The sequence below is a fragment of the Halichoeres trimaculatus genome, unplaced genomic scaffold (genome assembly GCF_033239565.1).
Source record: "Halichoeres trimaculatus isolate MK-OKI-2021-1 unplaced genomic scaffold, fHalTri1.1 fHalTri1_scaffold_15, whole genome shotgun sequence".
In the NCBI taxonomy this organism is placed as follows: domain Eukaryota; kingdom Metazoa; phylum Chordata; class Actinopteri; order Labriformes; family Labridae; genus Halichoeres; species Halichoeres trimaculatus.
In genome coordinates, this window is record NW_027437193.1 from 32,596,529 (window position 1) to 32,612,133 (window position 15,605).

Genomic DNA, 15,605 nt, shown 5'->3' on the forward strand with positions numbered 1-15,605 from the left:
ATCAGTGTTCTGTGGCGAATGCGTGGTGAAAATACGATACTGCATGCTGTTGTCTGCAAGGAAGCCAAGCCGAGTTGGCGTCCCTTGGGGAAAAAAACACGAACGATAAACCAATCAGATGAGGCTGCGGTCGTGACACTGCTTACCTGTGATTGGCCATGACTGTGTCAAGGGAAGCCACCCCGTCTTTGGCCTCAAACCAATCAAATCACAGTATCATCATCATCAAGCCACTGAATGAAGATTAGCACATTAGCAGTGTGCATGAAGTGGCCAGTTGTGCGTTTGAGTGGGCGGTTGAGTAAATGAATAAGATATTTAAGCTAAGTCAAGGGGACAATGTATGTGTGTGAGTGAGTGACTGAGGGTGGGAGAGTGAAAGGGCGTGTGTGGGTGTTCAAAGTAAGTAAAATGAGCGCTCTCTGGGCGCTCTAACAGGTCGTTCCATTACATGAAATAGCGATATACAAACTGCAGCATAGTCTTTTATGTACCCCACTCTCTAAAAAATCATACAGATAAGAGGTTGTGTCTAAATTGGCTTCCTCAAAAAAAAAAAAACCCACGCCACGCCACTGGAACTGTTGTGTCTGTCCTGGCTCCAAAGAGAGAACTACAGTGAGTTGTGTACAGTCATGTTGTGGCTCAAAAGAGGGCACAGCGAGTGGCGACGATGTCCCCTGACGTAATGGACACTGCTCTGTACAGACGGTTGTGATGCGTGTAAGAGCAGACCTGCGTTGGCTCCTGTCACAGGTAACGTTCATTGATGGCGTGCTTTCATTCACCTGTTACTTGCTTGCTGGGAGCAGGTCTTTGAACTGTCATAATCTTCTAACCCTGCAGCTCAGACTTAAGCAAAGGTTTTAGAACTGCAAGCCCTGAGTAAAACTCCACATGGCAGGAGGTCATCCCCCTCCCCCCACCCTCCTCTCTTTTAGTGCAGCCCTGCCTCCTTGGGTGATAATCAGGCTGTGTCCCTGCTATTAGCACCAACAGCAGATTAATCACGAGCCCCTGGGCACCAGTCCTCTCCAGCTGAGCACGAGAGGAGCCGAGCTTACCCAGTCTGACCGAGCACGTGCAGTGCAGTCAGCGGGAGATAAAGAGGTTAAGTTAAAGTTTTCTCTCCATCGTCGACTAATAACTTTGAATGCACCCTTAGGCAAGAGAGTCATAAAACCAGTTTGGTAGGCCTCACAGACTTAAAATACTTACCTAATTCAAGAAGCAACTGGAGCATTTTAAACCCTGAGACCACTTTTGCCAGTATTCTGGGTGAGAGAGTTTCTGGGATTGCTCTAGGAGACTGCTTCAGCTGCAGGTCAAAACGGTCTGTATAGGTCTCAACGTAATCCTGGGGGGCAAGTGCTGAATCCAATTAGGTTTACTAAAAGTTGTTGTTTTCATCAGTGACACATTCAGAGTGGTATTCTGAGAGGCTGACGGCGCTACAGGGAGAATCTCTACAGGGAGAGAAATGTTTGATATGACTGTTACATGGCTAACAAACATGTTTTACAGTGTATATACAACAGGAGTTTCTGACCTCACTCTTAAATGGTTAAAATGATTCCAAGGAAATGGAAAACACTAACGTTTCTAAAAACCTCTCAAATTTGGATTAAAATGCCTTCATGAGGTGTTTTTTCAGAAGGTGGAAAACGTGAGTTTATGCCTCCAGGTCAATGAGAAACAACTTTTTCATAAAATCACATCCCTGGACGTAAATAACAGACGCTTCTCCCTCACCTCCTCAGCCAACATCCTCTCCCAGAAGTCCCTACTTTGGGGAGCTGTTCCTTTCTGAGTCGGCGTGATGATGGCTAACAGTTTGACCAGAGCACACGTGTTCACCAATCAGCAGTCATCACAGCGGTGTCCGGGTGGACAGATGGATAGATGTTATGCTTACGGTGGCTCTGCTCTGCTGGCGACCCGGACTTGTGTTGCTGCTGCTTGTATTGTATCGTATCGTATGGTTATGATATTTTAGTATCCTCTGCCTTCGTCTGTTGACAACATCAACAACAACAGTAACACCCATCAAAATGACAGTTCAGCTCTTTAAACACTTGGGTTATCCATCATTACCACCAGTTACAGTCCTTCTTTCTTCCCAGAGACACCAATTTGTGTTTGTGCTGGTGGTTGCTAAAACTTTGGTGGGTTACTGCCACTTTGATAAAGTTGCTGAAGTTGGTGTTTAGGCACATTGTGTTATTCAACATCATCATAAGTGCACAGACTAGCACACTGTCAATACAGCAGCAATACAGACACTACAGCAGCAACGACACCAACAAGCTTTTTTTCTTCTTCTTGTGCTATTTAATCAATGCAACAGGCTCTAGAGCAGTGTTTCCCAATCCTGGTCGTCCAATCAGCTCGTCATCAGGCTCTCACCAAATTCATACATGAAGAATATTGATGAGGGATTGTGTCTGTGCCCAAACAGCACTGCGGGCTAATGAAGGCTCTGCATCTCCCGCTTGGGCAGCCTGACAGCTCCTGGTGTTTAGTACCTGATAACGTTAGTTAGAGAGTCTTCTTTGCTCTCTGTATAGACAGTTTTTCAGGATCTGAGTCACAAACTAGGGATGAGTACCTTTCACATTTGAAACAATATGTTTTCGGGTACTCAACTGTACCAATTTTCAGTTCTTTTCTGTATGTTTATATGGTAAGAAATATATATTATTTAATAGTTACATCTCAATTTTTTTCAATTTAACATACATAGTCCTCAATATATAAACTTGAAATGCTGTGTTCAAGTCCAGCATGAAAAATCACCTGCTCTTCACTCTCTCACAGTCAAAAGGATGCATTTAGGTACCTAAACATGGTACCATTGGATTTTATTTGAATGGGTACTCCGTACTACTGACAAAATTCAGTTGGTACCTATAAAAGTACCTAACTCATTACCCATCCCCATCACAAACTAGTGTCCAATTTCCCCTAACTTTTTAAAAGTGAGGACATTTATCTGATGGGGCTCATTCCTGCTCACACTGCTCAGGTAACACTCAGCGGGAAGGAGGAGGGGTGGAGTGCACATGAGTGAAGTAAAAGTATTGCATGTAGAGAAACAAAACTAAATGTGTTGTCATGGAGAGCTCGGAGAGAGTCAGGTGGGATCATACAGAGAGCAAAGCAAGCTCCAATAAGGAACTAAACATTAGAAAAACAAGCCCATAGTCACTGATAAGTGGTCTCTTCAACCAATGCTGCAAACAACAACTTCATTTCCCTGTAACCTGCTCACATGACACATAGATGACCAATCAGAGGTGAGAACCTAACTTTGGGTAAATGCAGTAAAAACTAAGAAAGCACATTCAGCAGATGTTGTTGATTACTTTGACAACTCCACATCCTATCATTTAGTTTCTGTTACTTCTTGATGGTTTTTGCTGTGCCAGGACAAATGAATGGAGTCTCACATCCCAGTATGTGGGTGGATAAGCGGCTGGGAAACCTGGTCTTGATGGGATTGTTGGCTCCAGTGGCAGATTGGCTGCTCACTCACATGTGACACTAAAACACACTGACACAAATCCAGATTATTAGAGTTCCTGTTCTCTTTCCAACCCTGACCCTGTCCTCTCTATGGGTACCAGCAGGAGGTAGCAGACCTCCTTAAGAAGAGGCTGCTGCCACCAGACCACAGCCACAGCCACTTCCTGAGCGTCTCTGGTCCTTTGAGGGAATCCAGGACTACCTGTTGATTACACTCTGTCACATCTCAGCTGGAAGATATGTTGTAATAATACATAATAATACTACATTTTATTTGGAGGCACCTTTCATGACACCTAAGGTCACCTTACAACAGAAGATAAAAGCATTGTAAAACATCATTAAAACAAAGCACCAGCAGAAAAACAAGTGAGGTGCACAGAGTTAAGGGAGTAAGTCAGTTTAAAGATGAGTTTTGAGTTGGGATTTAGTTGAGTCTGACTGTCTTATGTGTGGAGGGAGGCAGTTCCAGAGTCTGGATGCTGAGCGGCTGAAGGCTCGGGCACCCATGGCAGTGAGGTGTGAAGTGGAGTAGTCAAGTAGAGGTTGAGCGGAGGGTGCAGGAGGGAGTGTCTTCATGAAGAAGGTCACAGAAGTTGGGGCTAGGTTATAGAGAGCTTTGTAGGCGAGAAGAGGTTCTTGTATTGGATACGGTGTTGAGCTATCCAAGTTTGGCTTTCTTGGCTATAGTTACGGAAATCTAACAGCTTCTTCAAGAATACACTAGTGTTGTCAAAAGCATCATTTTATCGGTAAATATCAATCCTTAAATTTAGCAAACGATTCAATATAAAGTTCCCCTAGTATCAATAGATCGGTACTCAACATCTTCCCCTGGAGTGCATGCAGCCCCTCCCTCCCTGAGTCCTGCCTCGTAGTTGAGAGAGAGAGAGATAAAGAGAGAGAGAGACGCTAGCTTACACTGAATTCCAGCCGTGGCGGGTAACACTGTCACTCCTACCAGCCACTTTGGTGGGTTGAATTATTTAATTGTAGTTTTCTGAAATGGCATCTGAAATACTAAACCCATTGCAATATGAGACTATGGCACTACAACTCCCATGAGCACTGCCTGCACACAGTGTTTGGTCATTGGACGCGCTGGTCTCCAGCCTCCATCTTGGACAGCCTGACAGCTCCCTGTGTTTAGCTCCTGATAATGTGATTTAAAACTTCACTCACGTCTTTTTTTTTCACTCTCTATTGCAAACAGATTCCGGGGTTTAAGTCACAAACTAGCGCCAAAACTCCTGTAACTTTTTAAAAGTGAGGACGTTCATCGGATGGAGCTCATTTAATCTCACACTGCACCGATCTCACCAGCAACTCTCACCTAGAGCAGAGGAGGAGGAGGAGAGGAGAGGAGCGCACATAGAGAAGAGAAACTGGTTACAGATACAAGTAGCTGTAGGAACAATATTTAAACCTCCTAATGCACAAACATTTATCACAGTCACATGTAAAAAGTTCACTCTGAAAATACTGTAAACAAACCAAATCATTCTAAATAAATGAAACTTATGGTCCAGTGTGACTTATAGCCTATCTGCTGTTTTCGTCTTCATGACGCATTTTTTCTTTTGATTGATACGACTTAAAAAAAAAGTATAATTATACTACAAAGTGACATAGTCCAGAAAGTATGGTACTTAGTTTATTACTGAAAAATTACTGTTGTAAATAAATATCTAAGCAGACATTTTTTCTTGTTAGTTTTTCAGTTTAGTTTTTATCTTTTCAACTAACCTTCAAACATAACAAATTTCATTCAATGCAAAAATAAACTTCTCCTTAAATTACTTTGTCTTAATTTTCTGCATATTCTCAAATTAAAGGAGCACAACCATTTTAGAACTGAATACCTGATAATGTGGTTAAACATTTATGTAGTCTTGATTTAATTGTAAACAGAGGTCATCCACATTTTAAAAAGTTGTAAATCTAGTTCAAGTAAACTTTAGCATGTTTTTGTCCGCTTCAAATAAGAATTATTGCGTTGCATTGTTTTATATTCCCTACCTCCAAGTACAGTTAAGTGACTTTTGAATGTGTGACAAATACCGTAATATATCGTGTCGTAAAACAGCGCTACCTCCGCTGCAGAGCCACAGCTGGCTACGAGGCGCTCGCCGCTTAGTGTATCAGTCCGCCTGCGGCGTGCCAGATATAAACAAACGCAGGTAGTCTGCCAGGACAAAGAGACACCATGAGAACTAGAGCCTTATTTAGCGGTGTTTTTGTGTGAAAGTAAGGCGCTGAAAATTCTCTAAATAAAGCGTGAATGCAGACCAATATCAGATTTTTTTGGTGGGAGTCTGTTTATTTGTGTTTTTGTTCAAGTAAAAAATGGCCCCGTCTAAGTGCAGAGGAAACCAGCAGAGGAGCAGGGAGGGGGTGTTTGGTGTGAGCGCCCTGAGCTTCTGCTGCACAAAATCACTGCTGTAGGGGTAATTTCTGCCCTAAACCTTGTGATAGGACCCAACTTGTTCCATCCCAGTATCACTTTGAGGCTGTTACAACGGTAGGGGGAACACCTAATGGCACATACATTTCATGACACCTCATGTTTAATGAAATATTTCCTTGAAATCGGAGACGTGACAGGAAGATGTTCGGGGCAGGATGAAACGACACAAGGCTCCGAATTGACCCTGACCTGTTGGTTCAGTCAGTAAATATTGCTGACATGGAAGGGAGAAGGAGGAGGGGCTTAGGCCACTCTTAGAGTTTAGAAAGAGTGACCGAATTCAGGAGAGGGCAACAGAAGTTGAAAAATAAACAAATCTTTTCAGAAAGTGACTTAGTTTAGTTTGTTCATCCAGGTTACTCATTCGTTTGAACGAAACGTTCACATACATCAAATCACTATTGTGCTCAATTACTCTTCCGTTAAGATTTATTTTGCTTGACAGTCAATCCAGTCCTACTCCACCTGGTCAGGAAGCTGAGAAGAAGCATTTAGGAATAACCCATGTTAGTGCTGATAATCTCATTTTAAAGTGTGGATTAGGAACAGACAGATATCTAGAAGGGAGCCCTTTTAAAGATCGCTTAAGAAGTCCTCACAGGAACTTTAACCATCAGTGCCGTTATAAGCAAGAAAAGAAAATGGGCAAGTTTACGTCTGACCAAAACAATGTTCATCTGGACATAACTCAGAGCAAAAGTAAAGCATAGGTGCTGCTCAATGACCTCACTCCTTGGTGTCACAGCACCTTGCTAAAGGTACATTTCATAACTCAGATGTTACTCTGCACACACCCAGGTAAAGAGCAGAGTGTTTCAGCGCAAGGTGTATCTGATGCTTTGAGCCTCTACAGTTTCTGCATGAATGCACCTTTTGGAGGGTCTATTTGGAGACATTTCAGCACCACGATCAGAGAACCATGGTTCTCATTATTTTCTAAAATGATCATCATTTTTTTCATCATGTATGCATGTTTGCTCTGCTTCAAAATCCTGGTGTTCATCCAGAAACCACTGAAGAACCGTGCTGATACAAACACACATTACTGAAAATGAGGCGTCCTCCTCAAGTCTCAGTTCCTCATGTCCAGAAAGCGTCTGACCATCAAGAGTCCAGCAGGAGGATCTGTTTTCAATGAATCTACTCACCTTTCCAACGTACTGTGGTTCAGAGCCCATGTACTCCTCCAGAACAAAGAACTGGTTCCACACCCATCCTCTTTTAATCCGTTGGGCCCTTGACCTCCCATGTCCCCTGAGCCTCCTCCCTGCCTCTGATGATGTCACTTGCTCCAGAGGTACCCTCACTCCCCCCGCCTGCGTGCCCCTGGCAGACACCCCCCTGGCAGACACCCCCCTGGCAGACACCCCCCTGGCAGACACCCCCCTGGCTTTAGGTCTGCTCTGGAGCTGAGCCTGCAGGGGTATCAGAGGGCCGCAGAGCATCAGGAAGCAGAAGCCCAGCAGAAACAGAGTGGCATATTCTCTGGTGATCATCAGGGAATATCACTGGTGAAAGAAGTGAGTGTAGAGTTCAGAGAGCGCTCTGATCCCACGGTGGAAGCAGACATGCAGACCTGCAGGTGAGCATCAGAAAACAGGATTAAAGTCCAAGACGATGGGATGTGATGAGCGGAAAAGCCGCCGCAGCACTGTCCTCTCTGAAAAGCATGGTGCTGGATAAGTTCATCACTGATCTCCTCACTCAGAGCGGTTTCTGGAGTTCAGTTTACAAACCCAGTCAGCCAGCCTGTGCTTCTGTCTGCTCAGCATTCAGTGAGTGTGTGACCCCAGCGCCAAAACCTGCAGGAAAATATAGAGAGAAACATTGACGTTAGCCCCCAGAGATGAGACATGACATGTGAAATGAGCCTTGGTCATGTTTGGCATGTCGTTCTCCGGCTCAGGCACAAACACAGACTGATGTTTTAGCTTGTTGTCACTGCTCAGAGTTACCATAGTTAGGAAGAGATAATCAGCCAAAAGAACACATTGATCAAACAACTTCAGGGATTTGAATGAATAATAAAAAAAAATGCAGCCTACGAGTGTAATCACGAGGTAAACAGATATCAGAGTGATGTCGCATTTAGAAGATTCTGAGACTTGTATCAGGGCTGTTAGGGAGAGTTAAAGAAGAACCCAGAGCTCTGTTGCACATTTTTGACTTGCTGTAATCATTAAATCTAAGTTAACTGAGAACTTGTCCTGGTCATCTTCTTCTCCAATTAACAAACATGCCGAGAATGGTGAAAAGGTGATTGAAATAATTGGGAGTCACAGAATTAGGACTTTGCTCTGAGTTACAAAGAATATCTGCAGAGTACCCTCTTTATTTGCAAAAAGTGGCAGTCAGGGAAATTAACTGAGCGCACAGTTGAAGAGTACCTGCTCCTTTTAACAGTTTTAGACCACTGTACGGGGGTGAATATTTTTCTAACTCGGCCGTTCAGAGGATATTAAGATCGCGAGCTCCCCCAATAAGAGGCACAGCTGAGGGTCACATGACTGACAGGCGTCCTATGGCTGTAGGCGAAGCCCTTGCCACTACCAATATGGCTGCTAAAGCCGATGTGCTTCATTTTCTGTTTCAGAAACAGACGGGTGACGTCAGTGAGACTACGTCCATGTTTCATACAGTCTATGGCTGCGACTGTAAATCCCCAGGAACAACAAACGCGTCGACAGATGTGCATCACTTCAAGTGTCCTCTGGAAACACTTAGTTGTGTTGTATTGTATTCGCAGGGGGCTTTTCTCATGTCTTGTGGTCTTTGCAGCGCGTTTTCTAAATGCTGCACACTTGTTGTCAAATTGATAAAGATGTTTTTTCTTAATTTGCTTGTGTTTTGTGGTTTGCATGTGCTTTATTAAGTTGCAGTGCCGTGAGCTTTCAGGGCCACCGTAGGTGAGTCTGAAAGAGAACCCAAAGCCCTCACATCAGGGTTTTAACTTATCCACAGTGGTGATCACCATGTGCAGCTCTGCCTCTGTTTGGCCCAGTTTAACCGCTGCTGCTGCTGCTGTTGCTGCTGCTGCTGTTGCTGCTGCTGCTGTTGCTGCAGGCTGTGCTTGTGCTTGTGCTTGAGTTGGAAACAAGTGAATCTCCTCTCAAGTGTGACATTTCTGCTCCTGTTGGCACTCTTTTATTATTCAGTGACCTCATTGTAGTCATGATGCGGCTCGTCAGGTGATGTACGAGAAGCTAAACAAACTTAAAGCCACGGAATTAAGAAAAGGTCATCCCCTCTGAGCCGGTCAGAGACTAACCCTTAGTTTTCTGAGAGTCTGTGCTTGTCTTTAGGTCAGGAGGAAGAGTCCTGCGCTCTGCCAGCCTGTTCAGCATCACACGGCCAGCCCGGCATGGATCACTGCTTCCTGATATAAGAGATGGTGAAAATGCCTCTTGGGAGAGGCTTCAGTTTGTGTGTGTGTTTATGTGTTTATGTGTTTATGTGTTTATGTGTGTGTGTGTGTGTGTGTGTGTGTGTGTGTGTGTGTGTGTGTGTGTGTGTGTGTGTTCTGCAGAAAGGCTTTTGTCCAGTCAGGCACATAACCTCAGAGAGTATTAAAATAATTTAGGAAAGAGAATGTGAGCGGAGTGGAACTTCAGAAAGGATTATTGAACTTGAAGATCTCAGTGACCTTAAGTTTCAGGCATGCTGGGACATTGGACAGCACAGTTTTCCATGGTACAGCCAAGTCCTGCTACTCTGAAAAGAACTTCATGTCCTGAGTTACTGTGAACAGACCTGGGGACAACAGAAAGGATTATTAAGGAACTCCTGTTCAGCACCATTAGATCAGATAGGTTTCCGTTCAAGTTAATGGGCGCTAATTTCGTGGCGCAGCGCAAAGGGCCCAAGCCTGGCGCACCGTGTGCAGTGTTAATTCTGTGCGGCGCACCGCTGTGCGCTGCAAATTTGACAATTTGGTAGACCGTCTGGGCAGAGATGGGTGTGACGGCGCGCCAGGGGGAGTTGACAGTGCACCAGGGGGAGGTGTCAGCAGATTCATGTTGGCGCAGTGACAATTTCGTGCCAAAAACAGTGCAGAAAGTGCGCTGAAAGCTCGCCAGCTCAAACCTGGTCTATTCTCGGCGCAAAGCGGAGCGCACCCTCCGCAGCTGTAATTTGGTGACAGGCGCACATGTCAACAAAGCCTCAGAGCATTAAACAATCACAGCAATCACTATTTAATGTAACCGTCTGAACCAGCATATACATTTATATCTATATTAACTGTCCCGTCACATCTGATGTCAGATTAAAGCCGTTTGTCATAATGGAAAGTTAACCTGACGGCAGCTGGAAGTTTGATGCACATCTTACAATTAAACAATAAACAGCCTTAACATCTGATACTGAGTATATATCTGGTTCTCTCATTTCATTTAATTCAAAGAAAAGAGGGAGAGAAAAGAAGAAGAAAAAAGAGACAAAATAAATGTATGTCACTTAGGATTTACCCGTGATTTCCCATATTTCTCTGTTTTAGTCTTTATTTTTAACCTGATCTAAAAAGATGGAGTACATTATTGTAAGGAGGATGAGGCAGAGACACTGGGAGAGTATACAGTATATCACCAAAGGTTCTGCTATTTGGCGATGACAAACCAGGAGTGCAGGTGGATCAAAAGTATTCTGAATGGATAAGCCAGCTGTGTAACTGTCTCTTCATTTTGTACTCCTATTAATGTCAAAGGAACAGATTAAATCTGTCCCGGGAGCTGGGCCACACGGTGACGCGCTTCATGTCCTCTGATGTGCCCCGCTGTCCATTCTCCTGCTGCAGGGACAGCGGCTCTGACTGTCTCCTCTACCGGGTCTTTCCAGCACACTGCTTCTGCGGTGCTGGGGATCACTCAGACCAATCAGACGCTGCGCCTCGGCAGCAGGGCATTTGAAGGCGAGGAGAGGCGCTCATTTGATTGGTGAAAACAGCGCTCGGCTGTGTTAAACCCACTCACGGCTTCTCTCCTCCCTCTCTGCCATTTGTGCTAAGGGAGGCGCGGATGCGCTCCTCTGCGCGCCTCTCTTGGCACTGCAGGAAACTTGCAAAGTGCGCTGGTCACGCCCTGTCCGCGCGGCGAAGGCTGGCGCAGGGCAGGTGCGCCTGCGCTTGCACCTGGTCTACGAAATTAGAGCCTAGTTAGTCAACTAACACCAGTCTGCAGGTCACACCTAATATGCAATGACCCAATTTTTGCTGGATGCAGAGCTGTGACACAAAACATCAGTGCAGGGAAGATCAAGTGGGACACAAAGTCATGAATGTAAACTACCTAAAAACACCCAGTGACTTTCAAAATAAAACAGACCATGTCAAAATCAGTTTGTATTTATTTTGACTACAATAACGGACGTAATGAGTGGAGCCAGACCAGGAGTCAACAGGTTTGAGGTTTTACAGTCCAACATGAATGAAGAGAGACTCATCAATGGAGTGGGAAGCATGGGAACTCCTCAGTCTGTGACTCCAGCTGTCTGTCAGTCAGCTTGTTGGACTGGATGAATGCAGCCAATGCAATGGAACAGAGTCGGACTGCAGACGTATTTGGTGTATTTGAGCCGTCACCGATGGAACAAGGAATGTTATCATATAAGACATAGCTACCGTATTTTCCGCACTACAAGGCGATTCAGAGTATAAGGCGCACCTTCAATGAATGGCCTATATGAAAAATGTTTTCATATAAAGGGCGCACCGCATTATAAGGCACATAGAGTAGAAGCTACAGTAGTGGCTGGGGTTGTGTTATGCATCCACTAGATGGCGCTGCGTTAAAGGGAATGTCAACTAAACAGTCGGATAAGTCAGTCAAACTCAGGCTACATCCACACGGAGCCACACATTTTCCTATCCAACTATTTTCTGTGCCGTGCGCTGTAAAGACGAAGCAGTTTCTGCCGTCCACAAAAACAGTTCCCAGAGATCACTTCCCATGCCAGACCTTTGTATTGCTCTAACAAATAACAAGAGAAGAAGCCCAGGCCAGCCTGTGAGCTAATGTTAGCACATAGCAGAATTCCTCTTTACTGGGTCTTACCGCTGTTACTTCGGCAACGCCTCCTGAACATGGTAGCCATGATTAATCAATATTGATCCATATATAAGGTGCAACGGATTATAAGGCGCACCGTCGGCTTTTGAGAAAATTGAAGGCTTTTAGGTGCGCCTTATAGTGCAGAAATTACGGTACGTCAAAGTTCTCTGGCCTATTCATGTCTGTCTAACAAAGTAGAAGTTTGGGAGTCTTACTGTCCACAAAAATGACACGCAAATTCCTGAGTGTTTCCACTTTTTTGGACCAAGATTGGGAATTGAGCTGATAGCTGGAGTGTTGTTAGCATAATTTCCTGAGCACTGTTGAGGTGCCTTTGAGCAAGGTACCATGCCCCATTAGAAATGTGTGTGTGTGTGTGTGTGTGTGTGTGTGTGTGTGTGTGTGTGTGTGTGTGTGTGTGTGTGTAAGTGTGTAAGTGTTGTAATGGTTGAGATATCCAGAAAAAGTTCCACTGCAGTGATCCTTAAAGAGCCAGACAGCATCACAGCAAGTCATTCTCAGCAGACCCACACCAGACCCAGGCAACAACTTCTAACTCCAGAGCTCAGACACAGGACAGCGCTCTCCCTCTCTGTGTGTCTGTGTGTGCATTCTGACTTCATACATTAACTGACAAACTGTTATTCTTGTTTCATATTTATTGTATTTCATATTTAGTTGCTGCCCAAGCTTCAGCACACTATGTGCTCTATAGAATCTCATTATGGAGAAATAAGTTGGCTCAAGCAGCACAATTTCACATGTGAAGTACATTTAATGGTCTGAAAGCAAGGCGTTAGACCTCGAATGTATCAGCATTAGGTCTCTAAAACATCTGTTGTGTATCAGGCTTTAAATATAATTACACCAAACAGACGTCTGATAGAGGTGCAGATTACGTCTATATCCCGTCTGTGGGTCCCACAACAATTCTGTACAATGTTCCAGTTAGGTCCCCTATTTGAACCTCTAACCATGACCCCACTTGGACGAAAAGTGGAGCTTCTGGCCAACACTCTCATCCTGGCAGACAGCTCCTCTGTCCTGTCAGGTTAAGCCTTTAAAGTCTGGGAGGTGCTACAGAGTTCCTCTAGGCAAAGGTCTTTTTTAAAAAAGGGTTTTGGAGTGCAGATGGCCTTGGGGCTTGCCCTCACGTGGGTGACCTGGGTTCGATTCCAGTCTGTGGCCTCTTTCCCACATGTCGCTCCTCACTCTTGTCTTCTTTCCTGCTCTATCCCCTGTCCTCTACTACCATGTTAAAGACATGAAGAAGGCACCCCCCCCCCAAAAAAAAAAAAAAAAAAAAAAACATTTTCACTTCCGATACGATACCAATACAGCAGCATTGAGTATTGGCCGATACTAATATTAATCCGATACGATATCAGCATTAAACATGCATACTTTTATTACTTATTTTGTAGTATGTCTGTCATGTTAGAAAAGGCTTGATTAAGTGACATTATTCAAACAAAGAGCAGTAGTCAGCAACAGTAGGTATGAAGAAAAACTGACCCATTTATTTTTAACCAATGGGTAACAGAAACTGCTCATATCAGAGTGCTTATATTGGAGATTTTAGATGCAATCCGATACGATACCGATACATGTTTTTTTGCTGATATCTGACCGATATCCGAAATCAATATCGGACACCTCTAGCGACAAACCCACAATAATGGCCGTAATAGTTTTAATACTATGTTTTATTTATTTGACTAGAACTTGTTTTCCCCAACTTTTATAAATGTTTTTTGTTATTTATGTTTGGTTTATGATATGTTTATGTATGGCATTTTATTGGTCCTCTCTGTCTCTTGTGCTTTTGGTCGTCTTATTTTAAACATTAATTTTGAATCAAAGTAATATTTTCTTTTTTTTTCTATTTATTGTCACATTCTAAAATGGTGATGTGTTATCCTTGAAGATGTGGCGTGGAATAAAGTGTCACTCATACAGTTCTTGTATTAATTTGTGCTTATTGCAGCCATGTGATAATGTGTGTACCTGCAGAAGGTTGAGAGCTCCTGAGAGACTACAGATCCCTCAGTAGGAAGAAAGACTGGACACCATTAAGGTTTTGTTTTAAAGCTAAATGATTAATCTTGTTTACCCATATGCTTATACTTATCAAATAACTACTGAGGGTTTCTGTTGAGTTTTCAGCAAAGTTAAATCAGTATTGGCCCTAGGCGTCTAAAAATGACAGTAAAAGGACATCCTCTGAACGTCTCTTTGCTCAGTAGGATGGTGTCACATTAAACGGACCAAACAGCCTCAGACAAACTGTCAGGTGTCTCTTTGTCAGGCGTACCAAACTGACACCAGACTGTAGACCTTTGCTGTATTGGCAAACCCAAAATCTGAGGCAGGTCAAAACTGCTATGGGTCTAAAGACACTTGTCATGAAGGGTTGACAAATTTTGAGACAGCCATAGTCATTTAAAGTCTCATCTTTGGCTAAAATGAAAGAAAACACTTTTAAATGTTAGATGTGTTGAGTTTTTTAAATCATTTAATTCATTTGAAGCAAACAGCTAAAAGTTTGTTATTCTGCAAATGTAATCGAACATCATTTCAAAGAGGGGTTTGCTTTAAAAAGTTAAAACATAAAAACATTTTCATGTCACAGAAAATGAACCTGAAAATGCAAACATACTTTTACTGAGTATAATTACTTCCTGTCAGGGTTTCTTGTTGAAAAAGAAGATCAGATTATTTTCCTTTAATCCTATAATCTGAGAACATGTTCTAACCAGTTCACACCAAGAGTGGTCAAAGACTGCTGACTCCTCCCTTTAAGTCTAAACACACCTGCTTCGGACTTTAGTACAGAGCACGTTTTTTTTTAGCGTTCCTCACAGAGGAACAATTCACCAGAACAGTTCCAAATGTGAGCAGGAGGTTATGCAAGTTAGAATCTCAACAGGACAGGTAGTCCTCCTATTTGTCTCCTTTCAGGATTTTAACTGACACAACCCTTCATTCACCCTCCCACTTATTACCTAGCTACCCCCTGGAGGCATACACACTGTAAGACAAAGGGCTCTGATTTCATGGCGCAGTGCAGGGGGCGCAAGCCTGGCGCACCGTGTGCAGTGTTAATTTCATGTGGCGCACCACCATACACTGCCAGTTTGACAATTTGGTAGACCGTCTGCGCAGAGATGGGTGTGACTGCACGCCAGGAGGAGGTGTCAGCAGATTCATGTTGGTGCAGTGACAATTTTGTGCCAACAAAAGTGCAGAAAGTGCGCTGAAAGCTCGCCAGCTCCAACCTGGTCTATACTCGGCGCAAAGCGGAGCGCACCCTCCGCAGCTGTAACTTGGTGACAGGCCCACATGTGCGCACATGTCATCAAAGCCTCAGAGGCAGGTTTACAGAGTGTCAGACACATTTTAATGCAATAAACAATCACAGCAATCACTATTTAATGTAACTGTCTGAATCAGCATATACATTTATATCTATATTAACTGTCCCGTCACATCTGATGTCAGATTAAAGCCGTTTGTCATAATGGAAAGTTAACCTGACGGCAGCTGGAAGTTTGATGCACATCTTACAA

General features: G+C 43.8%; 1 protein-coding gene across 1 annotated transcript in view; it reads right to left on the bottom strand.

The window, feature by feature from the left end:
• Positions 1 to 7,272, bottom strand: part of cdh12a (cadherin 12a) — a 53,694-nt gene extending 46,422 nt beyond the window's left edge. Inside the window, exon 1 of the mRNA XM_074688339.1 lies at positions 7,141 to 7,272. Coding sequence (XP_074544440.1) covers positions 7,141 to 7,170 — 30 coding nt within the window. The 5' untranslated portion in view covers positions 7,171 to 7,272. The remainder of the gene's footprint in view (positions 1 to 7,140) is intronic.
• Positions 7,273 to 15,605: the final 8,333 nt, after the last annotated feature.